Source organism: Chrysochloris asiatica, unplaced genomic scaffold (assembly GCF_000296735.1).
Source record: "Chrysochloris asiatica unplaced genomic scaffold, ChrAsi1.0 scaffold00128, whole genome shotgun sequence".
NCBI classification, from domain to species: Eukaryota; Metazoa; Chordata; class Mammalia; order Afrosoricida; family Chrysochloridae; genus Chrysochloris; species Chrysochloris asiatica.
Genome location: NW_006408646.1, coordinates 5074818 through 5090196, shown reverse-complemented (window position 1 = coordinate 5090196; position 15379 = coordinate 5074818). Strand labels below are relative to the sequence as shown.

At 44.5% G+C, this 15379-nt stretch overlaps 1 protein-coding gene across 4 annotated transcripts in view; it reads right to left on the bottom strand.

Moving 5' to 3' along the window:
• Positions 1-9210, bottom strand: part of CCDC117 (coiled-coil domain containing 117) — a 9954-nt gene extending 744 nt beyond the window's left edge. The window contains exons 1-4 of one of the 4 annotated variants that reach the window (XM_006869198.1): positions 9020-9210; positions 8353-8403; positions 2998-3222; positions 2470-2607 (exon numbers count right to left, since the gene is read on the bottom strand). In XM_006869198.1, coding sequence (XP_006869260.1) covers positions 2470-2607; positions 2998-3222; positions 8353-8403; positions 9020-9210 — 605 coding nt within the window. The remainder of the gene's footprint in view (positions 1-2469; positions 2608-2997; positions 3223-8352; positions 8404-9019) is intronic. The other 3 variants (XM_006869200.1, XM_006869199.1, XM_006869201.1) reach the window with 3 other exon arrangements.
• Positions 9211-15379: the final 6169 nt, after the last annotated feature.

Below are 15379 nucleotides of genomic sequence, written 5' to 3'. Positions count from 1 at the left end.
ATATATATAATTGAGACAAACTAAAAAAGCTCAAAGACAGTACCGTATCTTCTCCCAGATGCCTAGAACAAGTACACAGTAAAAATCCTTAGCATCAGTCAGAGGACTGACGACTAACTTTCCCTAACTGTGTCTCCCTACCTGCACAACGTGCATCTTCCTGACTGAGAAAGGAACACAGGTGTTTTTAAAAACTGAACAAAGGGCTCCTGCTACCCAGTTGGGCCCAGAGCTGACTCTGAAAACCCAAACCCAAGGCCTGCCATTGTCCGACTGCATGGAGAACAGAGCAAGGTGGTCCCTGTGTACCCCTCACTCTGAAAATGCCACTGCCATGGGGAAACTAGAAGGGATGTGAAACTCTCTCCTTCCTGTCGATCCCTTCTGTGACTGCCCAATGCCAACCATTACCTTACACACCCCATCAACCAAGCCCCTCTTCTCCTACCTTTTTCTTGATTTTCAGTTATACCCAAGTGAATGCTGCTTGTGTGTCTTAAAAATAAAAAGGAAACCGAAAGGGGAGGTAGGTAAGCATGGACGAGGAAGTGCTCGGGGGACTCCACAGAACAAAGCTGTACTCTGCAGCAGCAGTGTCTGTGCTCACGCCAAGCAGAGCTTAATCCAGGGCCAGCGCCCTCCTCCCTGGCCTTGAAAGGTAGTCAAGTGCTGGAGAGCAATGGGACCTGCTGTCTCTTTGCTAACTATACACCCAACCTAAGGACTAGGTAAATCATCAGCTCAAGCTAGGGCACTAACTCAAGACCTCTGTGATCTAATACCACGCAGCAGCTGAACCTCCATGCACAATCACTTCCACAGTGTCCAAAGGCAGCAGTGCTTTATCTACATGTATGTGCCATCACTGGGGCTAGTGTTCGATGATAACTTTTCAGCTCTCAGAAACATACCCTCATATCACAAAGCACACTAAGTCTATCTAAAGTACTTTCTACAAAGGAACCCTGGTGAAACAATGGTTAAGATGTCAGTGGCTAACCAAAAAGTTGGTGGTTCGGACCCACCCAGTGACTCCACTGGAAAAGATCCTATAGAGATTATAGCATAGGAAACCCTATAGAAGAGTTCTACTTTGTCACATGGGGTCACATGATTAATCAGAATAGACTCAGTGGCTCCTAACAATAACAACAAATGTCTAAAAAGCATTTGATAACCTGTACATTGCTTCACACAGAGAATAATGACAATGTAGGACCTCTAGGCTCAAGGATTACAATTGTCTGCTCTTCTCCTATGGAACACCCAGGTTGCTCTGCTTTTTTGGAGTCCTGGTGTGGCACTGTGGGTTAATGCGCCAGACTGCAAAGCCGTTTGAACAATAAGGTCAGTGGTTCAAGCTCACCAGCCGCTCCTTGGAAACCCTATACAGGGTTGCTATGGGTCGGAACTGACTCGATAGCACTTTAACTACATGTTTGATTTCTAGTTTTCTCTCTTGTCCTTTTCTGTTAAGTGCCATTGCTTGCTTCTGCTGTAACTTTCTGTTTCTACTCTGATGATCTAGGAAGCCAGGTTAGCGAGATCACTGTGTTTAAATTAGCAGCAAGTCATCTCTGCTAAAGGCCCTGAGGGTCTATAATAAGAGGCAAGAACAAGCGCTTTGATTTGGGGCCTTGATGGTAATTGTTTTGACTGCTGGTCAACTTTTCTTTTTGTTTTGTAGCTCTCAATGGTGTTCCTGGGCAAATGAGACCCAATTTCAAGATATGGTTCCTATACCTATCATGAATGATCTCTGGTAATATAATGGTTACACGTCGGGCTGCTAATCTCACGGTCAGCAGTTCAAAACTACCAGCGGTTCCACAGGAGAAAGATGAGGATTTTGGCTCCCGTAAACTCTCACAGCCTCAGAAACACTATACAGTGTTGCTATGAGTTGAAACCGACTCCATAGCACATAATCACCACCATACCTATCAAGGAACTCTGTTAGAGTAGTGGTTACGAGTCGGGCTACTAACCCCAAGGTCAGCAGTTAGAAACTACCAGTGGGAGAAAAATGAAGCTTTTTGCTCCAGTAAAGATTTACAGCCTCAGAAACCCTATACAGGGTCACTAAGAGTTGGAACTGACTCCACGGCATATAACCACCACCACCATACCTATTATATGAAGAAAAGCATATGGACTCTCTGTTGCCAGTCTTCCATTCCCAAATATTAAGATGACAATCTATAATGAATTTCAGGACTTCAACCAAGAAGTAAGCAGGCAACATAGTCACTGTTGTATACTTCAAACCCCTGCTTGCACAGTATTTCTTTACTCCAATAGATGAAGAAAATATCTGTTGCAAACAGGCTAAATAACAGACCTACTGAGCTTTCACTTGCCTGGTAGCAGAAGATGAAAGAGATGACTAGACTAGGATAGGCACTGTCGAGAAACACTGCATTTCCCCCTAATGATCATAATTAAATGGAACGGGACACCAAAACTTACATGGATTCAATCATTTTCTTGGTAAAGACTTCATCAAACTCTCTCTTCAAACCTGTTTTCATAGTATCAGAAAGGACAAGGCTAGGGAGATGGTTAACATTTCTGTCGGCTTCAACCTCTTCATCTTCATCAATTATCCTAAGTAAATTAAGGCAACAGAGAAGAAAAATTTAGTCAAGCTATTACCCATTATTCTAGCAACCTGGAAAAAATAAAAATAAAACAGTATAAAAACAACAGAAGCTACAGCAAAAGCTCAGTATAAAAGTAGTTTGGGTTAAAAAAAAAAAAAAAAAGTTGTTCAATGCTTTAACAAACAACTTGTCTATAACGCCATCATATTTTAAAAAGGTGTCCCAGAAAATATTCTCACAACCCAAAAATCAAGATTCAGAGACGGTGCATGAAAATGCTTAGCTCGAGTCTCTGACCATAGCTCATGTTAACATGTAAAGTGTAGACTTTTGAGTTCCCCAATTTTTATAGCATAGAACCAGCTACATATAGGCTGCCCCTTTCTTTCTTTACCTGTCCTCAATTTCCTGAAGCCGCCTTCGGGCAATTTCACACTGTGGTTCTGTGGTTGTCTGATCCATGTCTTCGCAGGTCACATCTAACATGCCAGACACAGAAAGGCCACTAGTGCACAGATTTACTCCATGACCTTCTACTTCTTGATGTGCACACAGAATCCAGTCATTTGGACCAGGACAGAGGCCTGCTTCAGTCAGCCTCTTCTTTCTCACTGGACAACTGAAGAAGAAAAACATTTTCAATAAAAACCCAAGTTCTTTTCTAATTAGCTAGAAAACAAATAAAATGTCTATAAACCTCATCTTTAAATTTTTCTATGTAAATAAAGCCCTGATGTAACACTATATGAAAAGCAGTGAACTGGTAACCAAAAGATCGGCTGTTCGAACCCACCAGCCATTCTTGGGAGACCCTATACAGGCCATTATGAGTTGGAATCAACTTGACCGTACACAGCCACAACATGTTAGAAAAATAAATAAAAACCTAGAATTTGGACAGTGTGGGATAACCAGATGGAAAACCACATGTTCTTTTTCTGTCACCCTCAAAGCCTTTCCTGAGACAAACTTCTATGCCAAATGAGACTGCATCTACAGAATTTTGCCTTTTCAGATTGTTGTTGTTGCTGTTAAGTGCTACTGAGTCAGTTCCAACTCAACCACTCTATGTATAGGGTTTCTGAAGTGTTCAATGTGGAAACTTAAAAGTCACTCTTAAGTTTCTCTGAAATGGTCAAGCAGAAATCAAACAAGCAATATCACAATGCAGCAATCCCATACACCATATTTTGTCCTACTGCTGGCTCCACCAATTGACCACATGGGGAAAAGATGTGGCAGCTTGTCCTATATTCCTATAGGGCAAAAAAAAAAGCATGCTCATAAGATCTGTTCCAAATACACAGGTACAGGTGACACTATGGCTTACTTGTTGCCCCTCTAAAATGTTGGAGGCTATCAGATGTCTCTATCTGTCCATCACCGAAAATGGGGTCCACTTTTCTTCCATCTTGCAACATATGCTCATCACTTGCTAGGCAGACTCAGCTCACAGAGACCTGGGAATTCATCCAATCCCATTTTTTTGTTTCACAGATTTGGAAACTAGAGCCTAGGAAAGCAAAAGCGCCCCTCCAAAGTCTCATAGCAGGGTTGCTGTTTGAGACCACATACCAGAGCTTGTGAACCTTAGTCATTTTACTAAATCCCCAACGCCTTAGAGACGTTCAACTGTTCAAGTTCTTTCCATTTGTAAGCACAACATGCCCATATTTAATGATAAGCACTCAATCATAAGGTCAGTTTGAACCACAAGTTCAGTGGTTCAAACTCTCAACTGCTTCCAGGAAATCCTATACAGGGTCGCTAAGAGTCGGAACCAACTCAAAGGCACTTTAATAGTTCAAACAGGCAATCATAAAGTATTATACCAAAAGTACTTTACTGACTGGACAAAAAGCAAGTGTAATGTGAAGACCAGCCATATATGGGGGGATTCGAAGTTCACGGAAAAATTGCATTATCTTTCTATTTCAGTTTTTCATGCTGTGGGTTAGGTTTTTTGGTTTATTAACATTTGAAGGCCCTGTGGCGCTGTAGGATGAGAACTGGACCGCAAAGTCGGTTTGGATCGCAAGGTCATTGGCTCAAACTCACCAACTGCTCTAAGTCAGAACTGACTTGACAGTACCAACAACAAGTATATATATAAAGGAGCCCTGGTGGCACTGTGGGGCTGCTAATCTTAATGTCAACAATTCAAAAAAAGATGAGGCTCTCTGCTCCCATTAAGATTTACAGTTCACAAACCCTATACCTATATAGAGTTACAGAGTTGGAATCAACTTGATAGCTGTGGGTTTGGCTTCGTTTTTATTATATATACACACACACACACATATATATGTTGTTAAGTGCCGTCGAGTCGATCCCAACCCATAGCGACTCTGTATAGGGTTTCCAAGGAGTAGCTGGTGAGTTTGAACCACCGACCTTGAAGTTCAAACGGCTTTGCAGTCTGTCGCATTAACCTACAGCGGAGGCAGCTTCAAAAGTTTGTGGGAAAATTCCATTATCTTTTATTCCCATGTTTCCACAAATTTGTTGAAGCCCCCTCGCTCTAAAACTTCATAGACTTTTAAACGATCAAATATATCTCTATAATATTTGATCGTTTAAAAGTGTATGAAGTTTTAGAACACAGAAGAAAATAAAGACATACATTTAAGAACCCAACTAAGAAAAGACAGAATAAATCTAACAATTCAAGTATTAAATGCAACTGAGCTAAGAGCTGGGGTCTGACACTTGACCTTCAACAACATGATTTGGGTGAGTTATTTCATGGTGGGGATGGTCTACTTTGCAAATAATTGAAGAACTCAATGATAATTAAGTCACAAAGAAAATGTGCTACAAAGACTATGGAAGTAAGAGGCTAGGCTGCACAAGTCTCATTCCTCCTGTCAATCTTTTCACATGTAAACTAAAGACAGTTAATCTTTTCAGTGCGCCTGACCCAAGCCATGGTGTTTTCAATAACCGCATATGCATGCGAAAGCTGGACAGTGGATAAGGAAGTCTGTACAAGAATTGATGCTTTTAAGTTATGGTGTTGGAGAATATTGAAAGTGCCATGGGCTGTCAAAAGAGCAAACAGATTTGTGTTGGAAGAAGTACAGCCAGAGTGCTCCTTGGAGGCCAGGATGGCCAAACTTCATCTCTCATACTTCAGATATGTTGTCAGGAGGGACAAGTCGCTGGAGAAGGATATCATGTTTGGTAAGGTGGAGGGTCAGAAAAAAAGAGGAAGACACCCCAACGAGATGGACTGGCCAAATGGCAGCATCAATGGACTCAAGTGTGGCAACAGTAGTGAGGTTGGCCCAGGATCGGGCAGTGTTTCGTTCTGCTATGCATAAGGTCTCTATGAGTTGGTACAGACTCGATGGCACCTAACAACAACAAATCTTTTCAGTGGGACCCCTGGTGTGGCACTACAGGATAAGCACTGGACTTTGAACCACATGGTAGATGGTTCAAATCCACCTGCTGCTCCTCCGAAACCCTATACAAGGTTGCTATGAGTCAGAACGGATTGGACAACACTTAACAGCAGTCTTTTCAATCAAAAGTTGTCATACTTTAAACTCAGTTTTAGTGCTGCAGGACACACACTTGACCGCATGGTCAGTTTGAACTGCAAGGTTGGCAGTTCAAATTCACCAGCCACTCCTAGGAAATACTGTATAGAGTAGGTATGAGTTGTAACCAACTCAGCAGCACTTAACAGCAACAAAAGACAAATGACAAATTTGGAGAAAACATATGCAAAACACATAGTAACCTGCTATTTACTTATTAAGGACTTCGTGGGAATCAATGTGAAAGATAATTAAGTCAATAAAATACTTGCAGAAACTAACAATTCATGGCTTAAATGAAAATGTTCATGTTCCTGGAGTCCTGGTAGGGCGCTGTGGGCTAATGCGTCAGACTGCAAAGTCATTTGAACTGCAAAGTCAGTGGTTCAAGCTCACCAGCTGCTACAACAACAAATTCCCCTCACTTTTTAAGCTGTAAAACCCTACACAGAAAAAAGTGATGACATAGTTACAAAACAAACACCCATGAAAATATCACCCAAGACAGAAAGCAAAGTCAGAATCCCCAAGTATATTCTTTACAGATTAGATAAACACCATCTTTTATGGTAATTATTTTGTTGTTTTTCCCAAAAAATGCATTATCATGTGTACAGTATCCAAGGGGGCTTCAAAAAGTTTGTGGACAAATGGAATGAAAAGATAATGGAACTTTTCATGAACATACTGAAGCTCTCTCCTACATATCTAAATGACTTTGTTTCACTTGATTTTGAATGTATTTTAGGAATGATTCTGTATACATTCTTGTGATGTTTCTTTTGCTCATATTATGCTTAATGTCTTGGTACGGCACTGTGGGTTAATGCGCTGGACTGCAAAGTCAGTTTGATCCAAAAGGTTGGTGGTTCAAGCTCACCAGGCGCTCCTTGGAAACCCTATAGAGGACTGCTATGGGTCGGAACTGACAACAATGCTTAAAAGGCACATCCACATTGAATATGTAGGTACAGTTCATTTTTCTTTTAGCTACACAAGAATTTATAATTTACTTTATCTACGTTACTAATGAAAGATATTTGAGGTGTTTCCAGTTTTAGGCTATTATAAACAAGGCAGATATGAACTTTCTTATACCTGGTATGCCTACAAACTTCTCTAGGGTATACATCCCAGAGGGAAAACTGGGGGCTAGAAAATTATGTGAGCCTTCAACTTTGTTGTCATGTCTGTTCCGACTCAAAGCAAACCTGTGCAGAGTTTGCAAGAGTGACTGGTGAGTTTAAACTGTCGACCTTGCAGTTAGCAGTCCAGTGCTTATGAGATAATGCCAAACTCTTTTCCAAAATGCTTGCTCCAATTTACACCCCCATTCATAGTGGAGGAGAAACCCTCTTGCCCTACATACTCTCCCACTGTGGGTTAGGCATTGGACTGCTAACCGAAAGGCTGGTGATGCAACTCCACCAACCGCTTCTTGGAGGAAAGATGACTCCATCTGCTCCTGTAAAGATTTATAGTCTTGTTCTAGTGTGGTACTGTAGGATGAGCACTGGATTACTAATCACAAAGTCAGCAGTTCAAACCCATTAGACACTCCTTGGAAACCTATACAGGGTTGCTTTGAATTGGAACCGATTCCACCGGCACTTAACAACAAGAATTATAGGTCTCCTCACATGGTGCTGTAGAATCATCAATGGACTGCAAACTGCAAGGTCAATAATTCAAACCCACCAGTGTTCCTCAGAAACAGGGTGGCTATGAAATCAGAATTGATTTGAAGGCACTAAACAATTATAAGAGTTCTGGTGTGGCACTGTATAGATAGGTATGGAGTGCTAGATAAAAAGTCAGCAGTTCAAACCCTATGCCTGCTGCAAATGACTCTCCACAGCAGTATGTATTTTTTGGTTTTGACTATTACAAACTTGTCAATGTTCCAACTATCTTCTAAAGGAGAAACAGGGAAGTGATAACAGAAGTTCCCTGTGGGGAAAGAGGCTGTAAGACATTTTTTTATAGGAATCCTTTGGAACACTTGGAACTCTTACAACAAACAGGTTACAGCATGAAGTTTTCCTCCAACGTGCCTGTCAACCACTCAGTCCTCTTTCCCCAAAAGCAACCAGTGTTATCAACTTGTGACTCCTAGCAAATCCCTATAAAACAAGTCGTGTATGATCTAGCAAGCAGTTGAATAACAGTGACCATAAAGTGAAGAAATGGCGCCTGCAACTTACTCGTCATCCTCCTCCTCTCGCTTGTGTTTCTTTTTACAATGAACTGAAACACTGTTGAGACAAACAGACAACAAATTCAGTCAACTGGTAAAGGTGTTTGGAGTTTGATTCTACTTTCAGCCTCCACTCTCATTGGCTCTGATCATCGTGCCCACCCTACACTTGTCTCTTCCCAGGCCGATTGGAGGGACATGGGTCACAGGCCGGTCAAGTGGCCCAAGGTTGGGTTCTCAACTTCTCACTTGGTGAAGGGTGGTGAGAACCACGTTTGGCGGGACCAAGGTTGGGAAAACGTTCGGAGCAGGGGCTGAATTTCCACGCTAGCACTAAGGGGGTATATTTTCGCTGCCTACTTGGTGGAGGAGACGACAGTGACCAGAAGGCACCCAGAAGTGTACCCATCGGCGGGGCGTCGCAATCTGGAAGGGGACATGGTGTGGACGCGTGGAGGGAACCCCCAAGCTCTACTCCAGCGTCCGTCCGTCAGACCCCAACAAGCTTCAAACCCTGGACTCCAGGGCTGGGAGACCTCAGGAGCCCTACAGTTAACGGCTCGGCTGCCTTCTCGGGAAACTGAGGATACGGAGGCGTCCCCGGAAGGAGCCATCAGCCCGTTGTGAGGGGCACCCGGCCCTCCCGTCCGCCCCGCGCCCGCCGGGCTCCTCACCGTCCTCGCGCCGCGCTCCCGCCGGGATTGCTTGGGGCGGCGCGGAGCCCCGGCCGCGGGGATAACTCGGCACCGTCAGCCTCCGGCGGGAAGGCCCGTCCGGGGAAGACCGGCGGCGGCGGCGGCGGCTGCAGGAAGTCCGAGCTGCCGCTCAGGGGCAGCCCGCAAAAAGGCCGGCCGAGTGCGGCCATGGCCGAGCAGATGAAGAGGCTGTGCCCGCGGCCCGACCGCCCGCGTCCTGAGGTAACCGCGACTGCCGTGAGGCAACTGCCTAGAGGTGCCCGCCTCAGAGCCTGCTACAGACCCCCCACGTCACGCCTTCTAGAACCCTCCACTCCTGGCCACCCAGAAGCACGCCGGGATTTGTTGTGTGTGGAGGGCCGCTGCCGCAAGGTTTGCCGGGAGTTGCAGTCTGGCGTACTACAAACAAGATGGCTACGTCACAGCCTCCAAACCAAACTTTGACGAAGTCCCTGACCTACTTATGGCCTGGTGTATGTTATTGAGTTGTTAAGTATCTTGCAGTCGGTTCCGACTCAGCAACCCTGGATACGGTTTCCAAGGAGGGACTGGTGAGTTTGAACCGCCGACCTTATGGTTCAAACCGACCTTGCTGTCCAGTGCGTTACCGGAGGTGCTTTGTTTGAAACCTCAATTCCTGAATTATGAAGCCTCTTTCTCTCTTTAGATTCTTCAGAAGTCAATCCAGGTTAATAATAGTACTTATCTTCACAGGGTTGATGTGAGGGATAAATTAATGAAAACATCTAGAACCCTTGAAACAATGACTCCCACTGTCCAGTGGATTCTGACTCAAATCAACTCCGACTGTTGTTAAATGCCATCAAGTTGTTTCTGACTCACGGCGAGTTTGTATAGGGTTTCGGAGGAGCGACTGGTGGGTTTGAACCTGCACTCTGCAGTTCGTTCGGTGCTTATCCTAAAGGGCTAATACTAGGACTCCAACTAAGGCTAGGTCATAGTATTCTCACTAGGACATAGTTGTTGTTAAGTGCCTTCGAGTCAACTCCGACCCATAGCGACTGAACCTGAATAGGGTTTCCGAGGAGCAACTGGTGAACTTGAACCGCCAACCTTGCAGTTCAAATGGCTTTGCAGTCTGACCATATTAACCCACAGCGCCACGCCAGGACTCCAGGATGTAGGACTCTCTCACTAAAAGAACCAATAGATCTATTTTAGAAGAAGTGCAGCCAGAGTGCTCCTTGGAGGCCAGGATGGCTAAGCTTCGTCTCTCATACTTTGGAAATATTGTCAGGAGAGAACAGTCGCTGGAGAAGGATGTCATGCTGGGTAAGATGGAGGGTCAGAGAAAAAGAGGAAGACCCCCAACGAAATGGATCAGTCAGGTGGCATCATTGATGGCATCAAGTGTGGCAGCGGTGGTGGGGTTGGCCCAGGATCGGACATTGTTTCGTTCTGCTGTACATGGGGTCGCTATGAGTCGGTTCCAACTCGATGGCACCTGACAACAACAACAACACTAAATATCAACTACGAATTCCTTTTATGTTTTAGCATAAATGAATTGTTAATGCTTAAAAGGGAATAGGTGTGACTGTAGGATAAGCACCAAACTGCTTATTGGCTCAAAGTCAGCGGTTCAAACTCAACAAACCCTATGCAGGCCCTAGATGCGTCAGAAACGACCCCTCCTCAGGTCAGCAGTTTGAAACTACCAGCGGTTCCGCGGGAGAAAGATGAGGCGTTCTGCTCCCGTAAAGATTTACAGCCTCGGAAACCCTGTGCAGGGTCACTATGAGTCGGAACCGACTCCACGGCACTTAACAACAACAGAGGGTTTCCAAGGAGCAGCTGATGGATTTGAACTGCAGACCTTCTGTGTTTCACAGTCCAGTGCTAATCCCATATATCAGACCATATTATTGGATTTGGGCTTGTGTTAGGTGATCTAAAGGTAAATTTAGGAGGCAGGACTTTGCTCTGGATTGAATACTGTCAGAGGCAGGGCTAGATTATATAATTGGGTATTTTAATTTTACCTCAGAGATAAGAGGAATGAAGCAAGACTAAACCTGTGATTAATAACTAAGCAACAAGTAGCCTTTTATACTAGCCAGGGTAGGGAATTTTTTTTATCGTTTTTGTGGTTTGGAAAACTTTCATGTTTTTGTCTGTGTTCAGATTACTATGAAGTCTTGGTTTATTGTTGTCGTTGGTTTTTAAATTATTTAATTAAAACAATTTTATTTATTGTGGTGTTGTTAAGTGCCCTCAAGTTGGTTCCAACTCATAGTGCCTCTGTATAGGGTTTCCAAGAGCGGTTGATGGGTTTGAACTGCTGATCTTGTGATTAGCAGTCCAGTGATTATCTTAGAATCATCACATTAGGACTTTGTTTATTGTGGTAAGCACATATATAGCAAAAGAATTGCAACTTGAACATTTTTTGCATGTATAATTCAATGGCATTTCATTCATCATTTTGTATAACTATTACCACTGTCCATTTTCCAAAAGTTACCATTACTGTCCTGGATTGAAGTGTGTCCCACCCTGGGGTGATACTGTGGGTTAATGCACTGCACTGCAAGGTCAGTTTGAACTGCAAGGTCTCAAATTATAAGGACTGTGGGTGGGGCATACAGTCCCCACCTTTTCCACCTCATTCTTTCACATTTGTGACACACCTTGGCGTCCGGAGTTGTAAGGAGGCATGAACATCATGGCCCCTCACTACTGCTTTCACAACTCTTACTCAAAGGTGAAATGCTCCAACTGTAGTCTTCAGCCACAGACCATGTAGGACATCCATAACCAGGATGTACTCAGGGATGGGAAGCACATACACCTTATAGATACTGGGAAGCAATCAGCCTATCCCAAAGACAGTTCGATTGCCTTCACCCACACACATGGCCCATTGTTGTTGTTATTAATAACTACCATTGAGTCAGTTCCAACTCTGAGCTTGAACCACCAAACTTGAAGTTAAAACCAACATTGTGATCCAGATTATTATCCTATAACACCACACCATGACTCCATTTAGGGAAGTTGTTGTTGTTCAGTGCCATTAAATCAGTTCTGACCCATGTTGTTGTTGTCATTAGGTGCCATTTAGTTGGCAATGACTCACAATGACCCTATGCACAAAAGAATGAAACACTGCCAAATCCTGGGCCAACCTCACAATTGTTGCCACGCTTGAGCCTATTGATGGTGCCACTTTGCCAATCCATCTCGCTGGGGGTCTTCCTCTTTTTCTCTAACCATCCACCCTACCAAACATGATATCCTTCTCCAGTGACTGGTCCCTCCTGACAATATGTCCAAAACATGAGAGATGAAATTTGGCCATCCTGGTCTCCAAGGAACACTTTGGCTGTACTTCTTCCAACACAGCTCTGTTTGTTCTTTTGGTGTTCTCCTCTAACACCATAACTCACATGCATCAGTTCTTCTATGGTCTTCCTTATTCACCATCCAACTTTTGCATGCATACAAGGTTATTGAAAATACCAAAACTTGGGTCAGGGACACCTTAGTCTACAAGCTGACATCTTTGTTCTTCAACACTTTAAAAAGGTCTTGTGTAGCAGATTTGCCTAATGCAATACGTCATTTGATTTCTTGACTGCTGCTTCCATGAGTGTTGATAGTTGATCCAAGAAGAATGAAGTCCTTAACAACTTCAATCTTTTCTCTTTTGATAAGAATGTTGTTTATTGGTCCATTAGTGAGGATTTTTGTTTTTTTTACATTGAGATGGAATCCATACCGAAGGCTGTGCTCTTTGATCTTCATCAGTAAGTATTTTAAGTCCTCTTCATTTTCAGCAAGCAAGGCTGTATCATCTGCATATCGTAGGTTGTTAATGAGTCTTCCTCCAACCCTGATGCCACATTTTTCTTCATAGAACCCAGCTTCTCAGATTATATGCTGAGCATATAGGTTGAACAGGATCCAGACAAGGATGCCCTTTGTCACCACTCCTATTCAATATTGTGCTAGAAGTCTTAGCAAGAGATATACGGCAAGACAGGGAAATTAAAGGCATCCAAATTGGCAAAGAGGAAGTAAAACTCTCTCTATTTGCAGGTGATATGATCCTATATGAAGAAAACCCCAAAGACTCAGTAAAAAAGATAATAGACCTCATTGGAAGATTCAGCAAAGTGGCAGGATATAAGATCAACATACAAGAATCAGTTGGACGCTACATGACATGATAAAGAAATTAAAGGCATCCAAATTGGCAAAGAGGAAGTAAAACTCTTCCTATTTGCAGACGGTATGATCCTGTACATAGAAAACCCCAAAGACTCAGTAAAAAAAACTATTAGACCTCACCAAAAGATTCAGCAAAGTGGCAGGGTATAAGAGTAACATACAAAAATCAATTGGATTTCTCTAGAGCAACAGCAATAATGATGAAAAGGACATTAGGAAATTGAAGGGTGGCACTTCCCTGACTGGGCAGGACAGGTATGCGGGCTTGAGAAAAAGTAGGGGATGGTATCACAAATTGGGGCCCCTGCCTGGTAGACAGACAGCTTTTGGGCAAACATAAAACATTAGGCTGCAACTTTATGAACTTGTTTTTTGAAGGATCAAACTCTGGAGGAGTTACGAGCATTTTTAACTTCCACCCGCCTGCTCTGGGCTCCTACCCGGGGACGGCCCCGCCCACTGCAGAACTTAGCAGGGCCTGAGCAGACCCATTCAAAGGGCTGATGCTCTCAGAGAACTAGTGGGGCCACAGGAACCAACATAGTCCATCCCAGGGGGGTCCTCATTGCCACATTAGGCAGTACCGGCGTGTATATAGGACAAATTGGGGGGCTCAAGGCACAGGGAGACAAAGAGAGGCATTTTAGACGTCATCAGAAACAGACCCCCATCTGCCTATAAGCACCAAGCCCATCCCCCACTTCTTTGGCCTAGGCCAGCCCTCTGCCCAGCCTCCTAGCCTCAGGCCCACCCGTCAAAGCATCAAGGTTTAGGCCAGCCCAAACTGAGTAGCAGTTTAATACCAGTAACAAAGCACCCCTGCTGTGGTTTAATCCACCAGACCACAAAGCATGTAGAATTGCAGAAACTGTGGTTCTAGCTCAACAGCTACTATTGGAAACCCTATACTGGGTAGCTGTGGGTCATAATCCACCCCACAGCATTTCAACAACTAGCAAAACTCAGACGGGCCTGAAACAGAGTAAGAACATTACAGACTAACTGAAGAAGCAGGGAGGGCAGGGCTTGCTGGCGGCTAGGGTGAAGACATAGTGAAGGTTGCCATCAAAAGTGGCTCGGAATTCCAGGCAGAAAGGAGGCAAGACAGAGCTCCAGGATTCAGACCCACAGAGATAGGAATGGTTTGGAGGCTTGGAGGCTTGTAGCCTGTGGAATTTGGAGCGGAGGCGGGAGGTCGAGTACCCTTGAGTCCGCAGTCCAGGCTCGGAGGCCTGGGCCCACATCCTGGGCTAGACAGAGCGGCTGGACTAAATAGGGGCCCCAGAGACACCGCGGAAACACTCTGCAGGAACATTTAGGGGAAGAAAAAAAAAAGGGTGCGTGGTGTGCTTTGCTGATTTTGAGTGGTTCCGATCTTGTTTTTTTTCTTTGGTGTCGGGAGTGGGTGCGCTCACGGTTTGCCCACATACATCTGGGTGAGTGGAGGTGGGGGCTTAGCCAAGTGGCCGGGACCCGCCCCCACCGCTGGCACTTTCCTCTGCCAGGAGCTTATGCACCTGGGCCAGCTGAGACGCAGATTTGGTCTGCCTTTCTTCACTGGTTTGAGAGGGAGCCCAGCGTAGTGCTGTGGGTTGAGATGCTGCACTGCAAATTCTTTTGAACGACAAGGCCAGTGGGACAGAGATGGTGCTTCATGCTCACCAGCCACTCATCAGAAACCTTATACAGGAGACATGATATGTGTGTCCTATTTGATTGGCTTACATTCACTGGTGTGAGAGGCGTCCCATTGTAGCGCTGTGGATTGGGGTGCCACTGCAGGGCCTTTTGGTCTGTGGGGTCGGTGGTTCAAGCTCATGGGCTGCTCCTCGGAGGCCCTGTGCAGGAGATGCGGATGCATGTCGTATGTGGTCTGCTTTTTTTGTTTTCACTGGTTTGAGAGGAGTCTGGCACAGCGCTGTGGGCTGAGGTGACGCACTGCAGGGCCTTTTGAGCTGCAGGGTCGGTGGTTCGTGCCCGCCAGCTGCTCCTCGGAGACCCTATACAGGGTCACTACGGGTCGGAATTGACTAGACAGCACCTAACAGCAAGGAGAGGAGGGCAGAAGTGACTGAAAGAGAGTTAGGACTTTAAAAACATACTTACATTAAGCTACAGATTTTTCTTCCTTATTAGTATTATTAT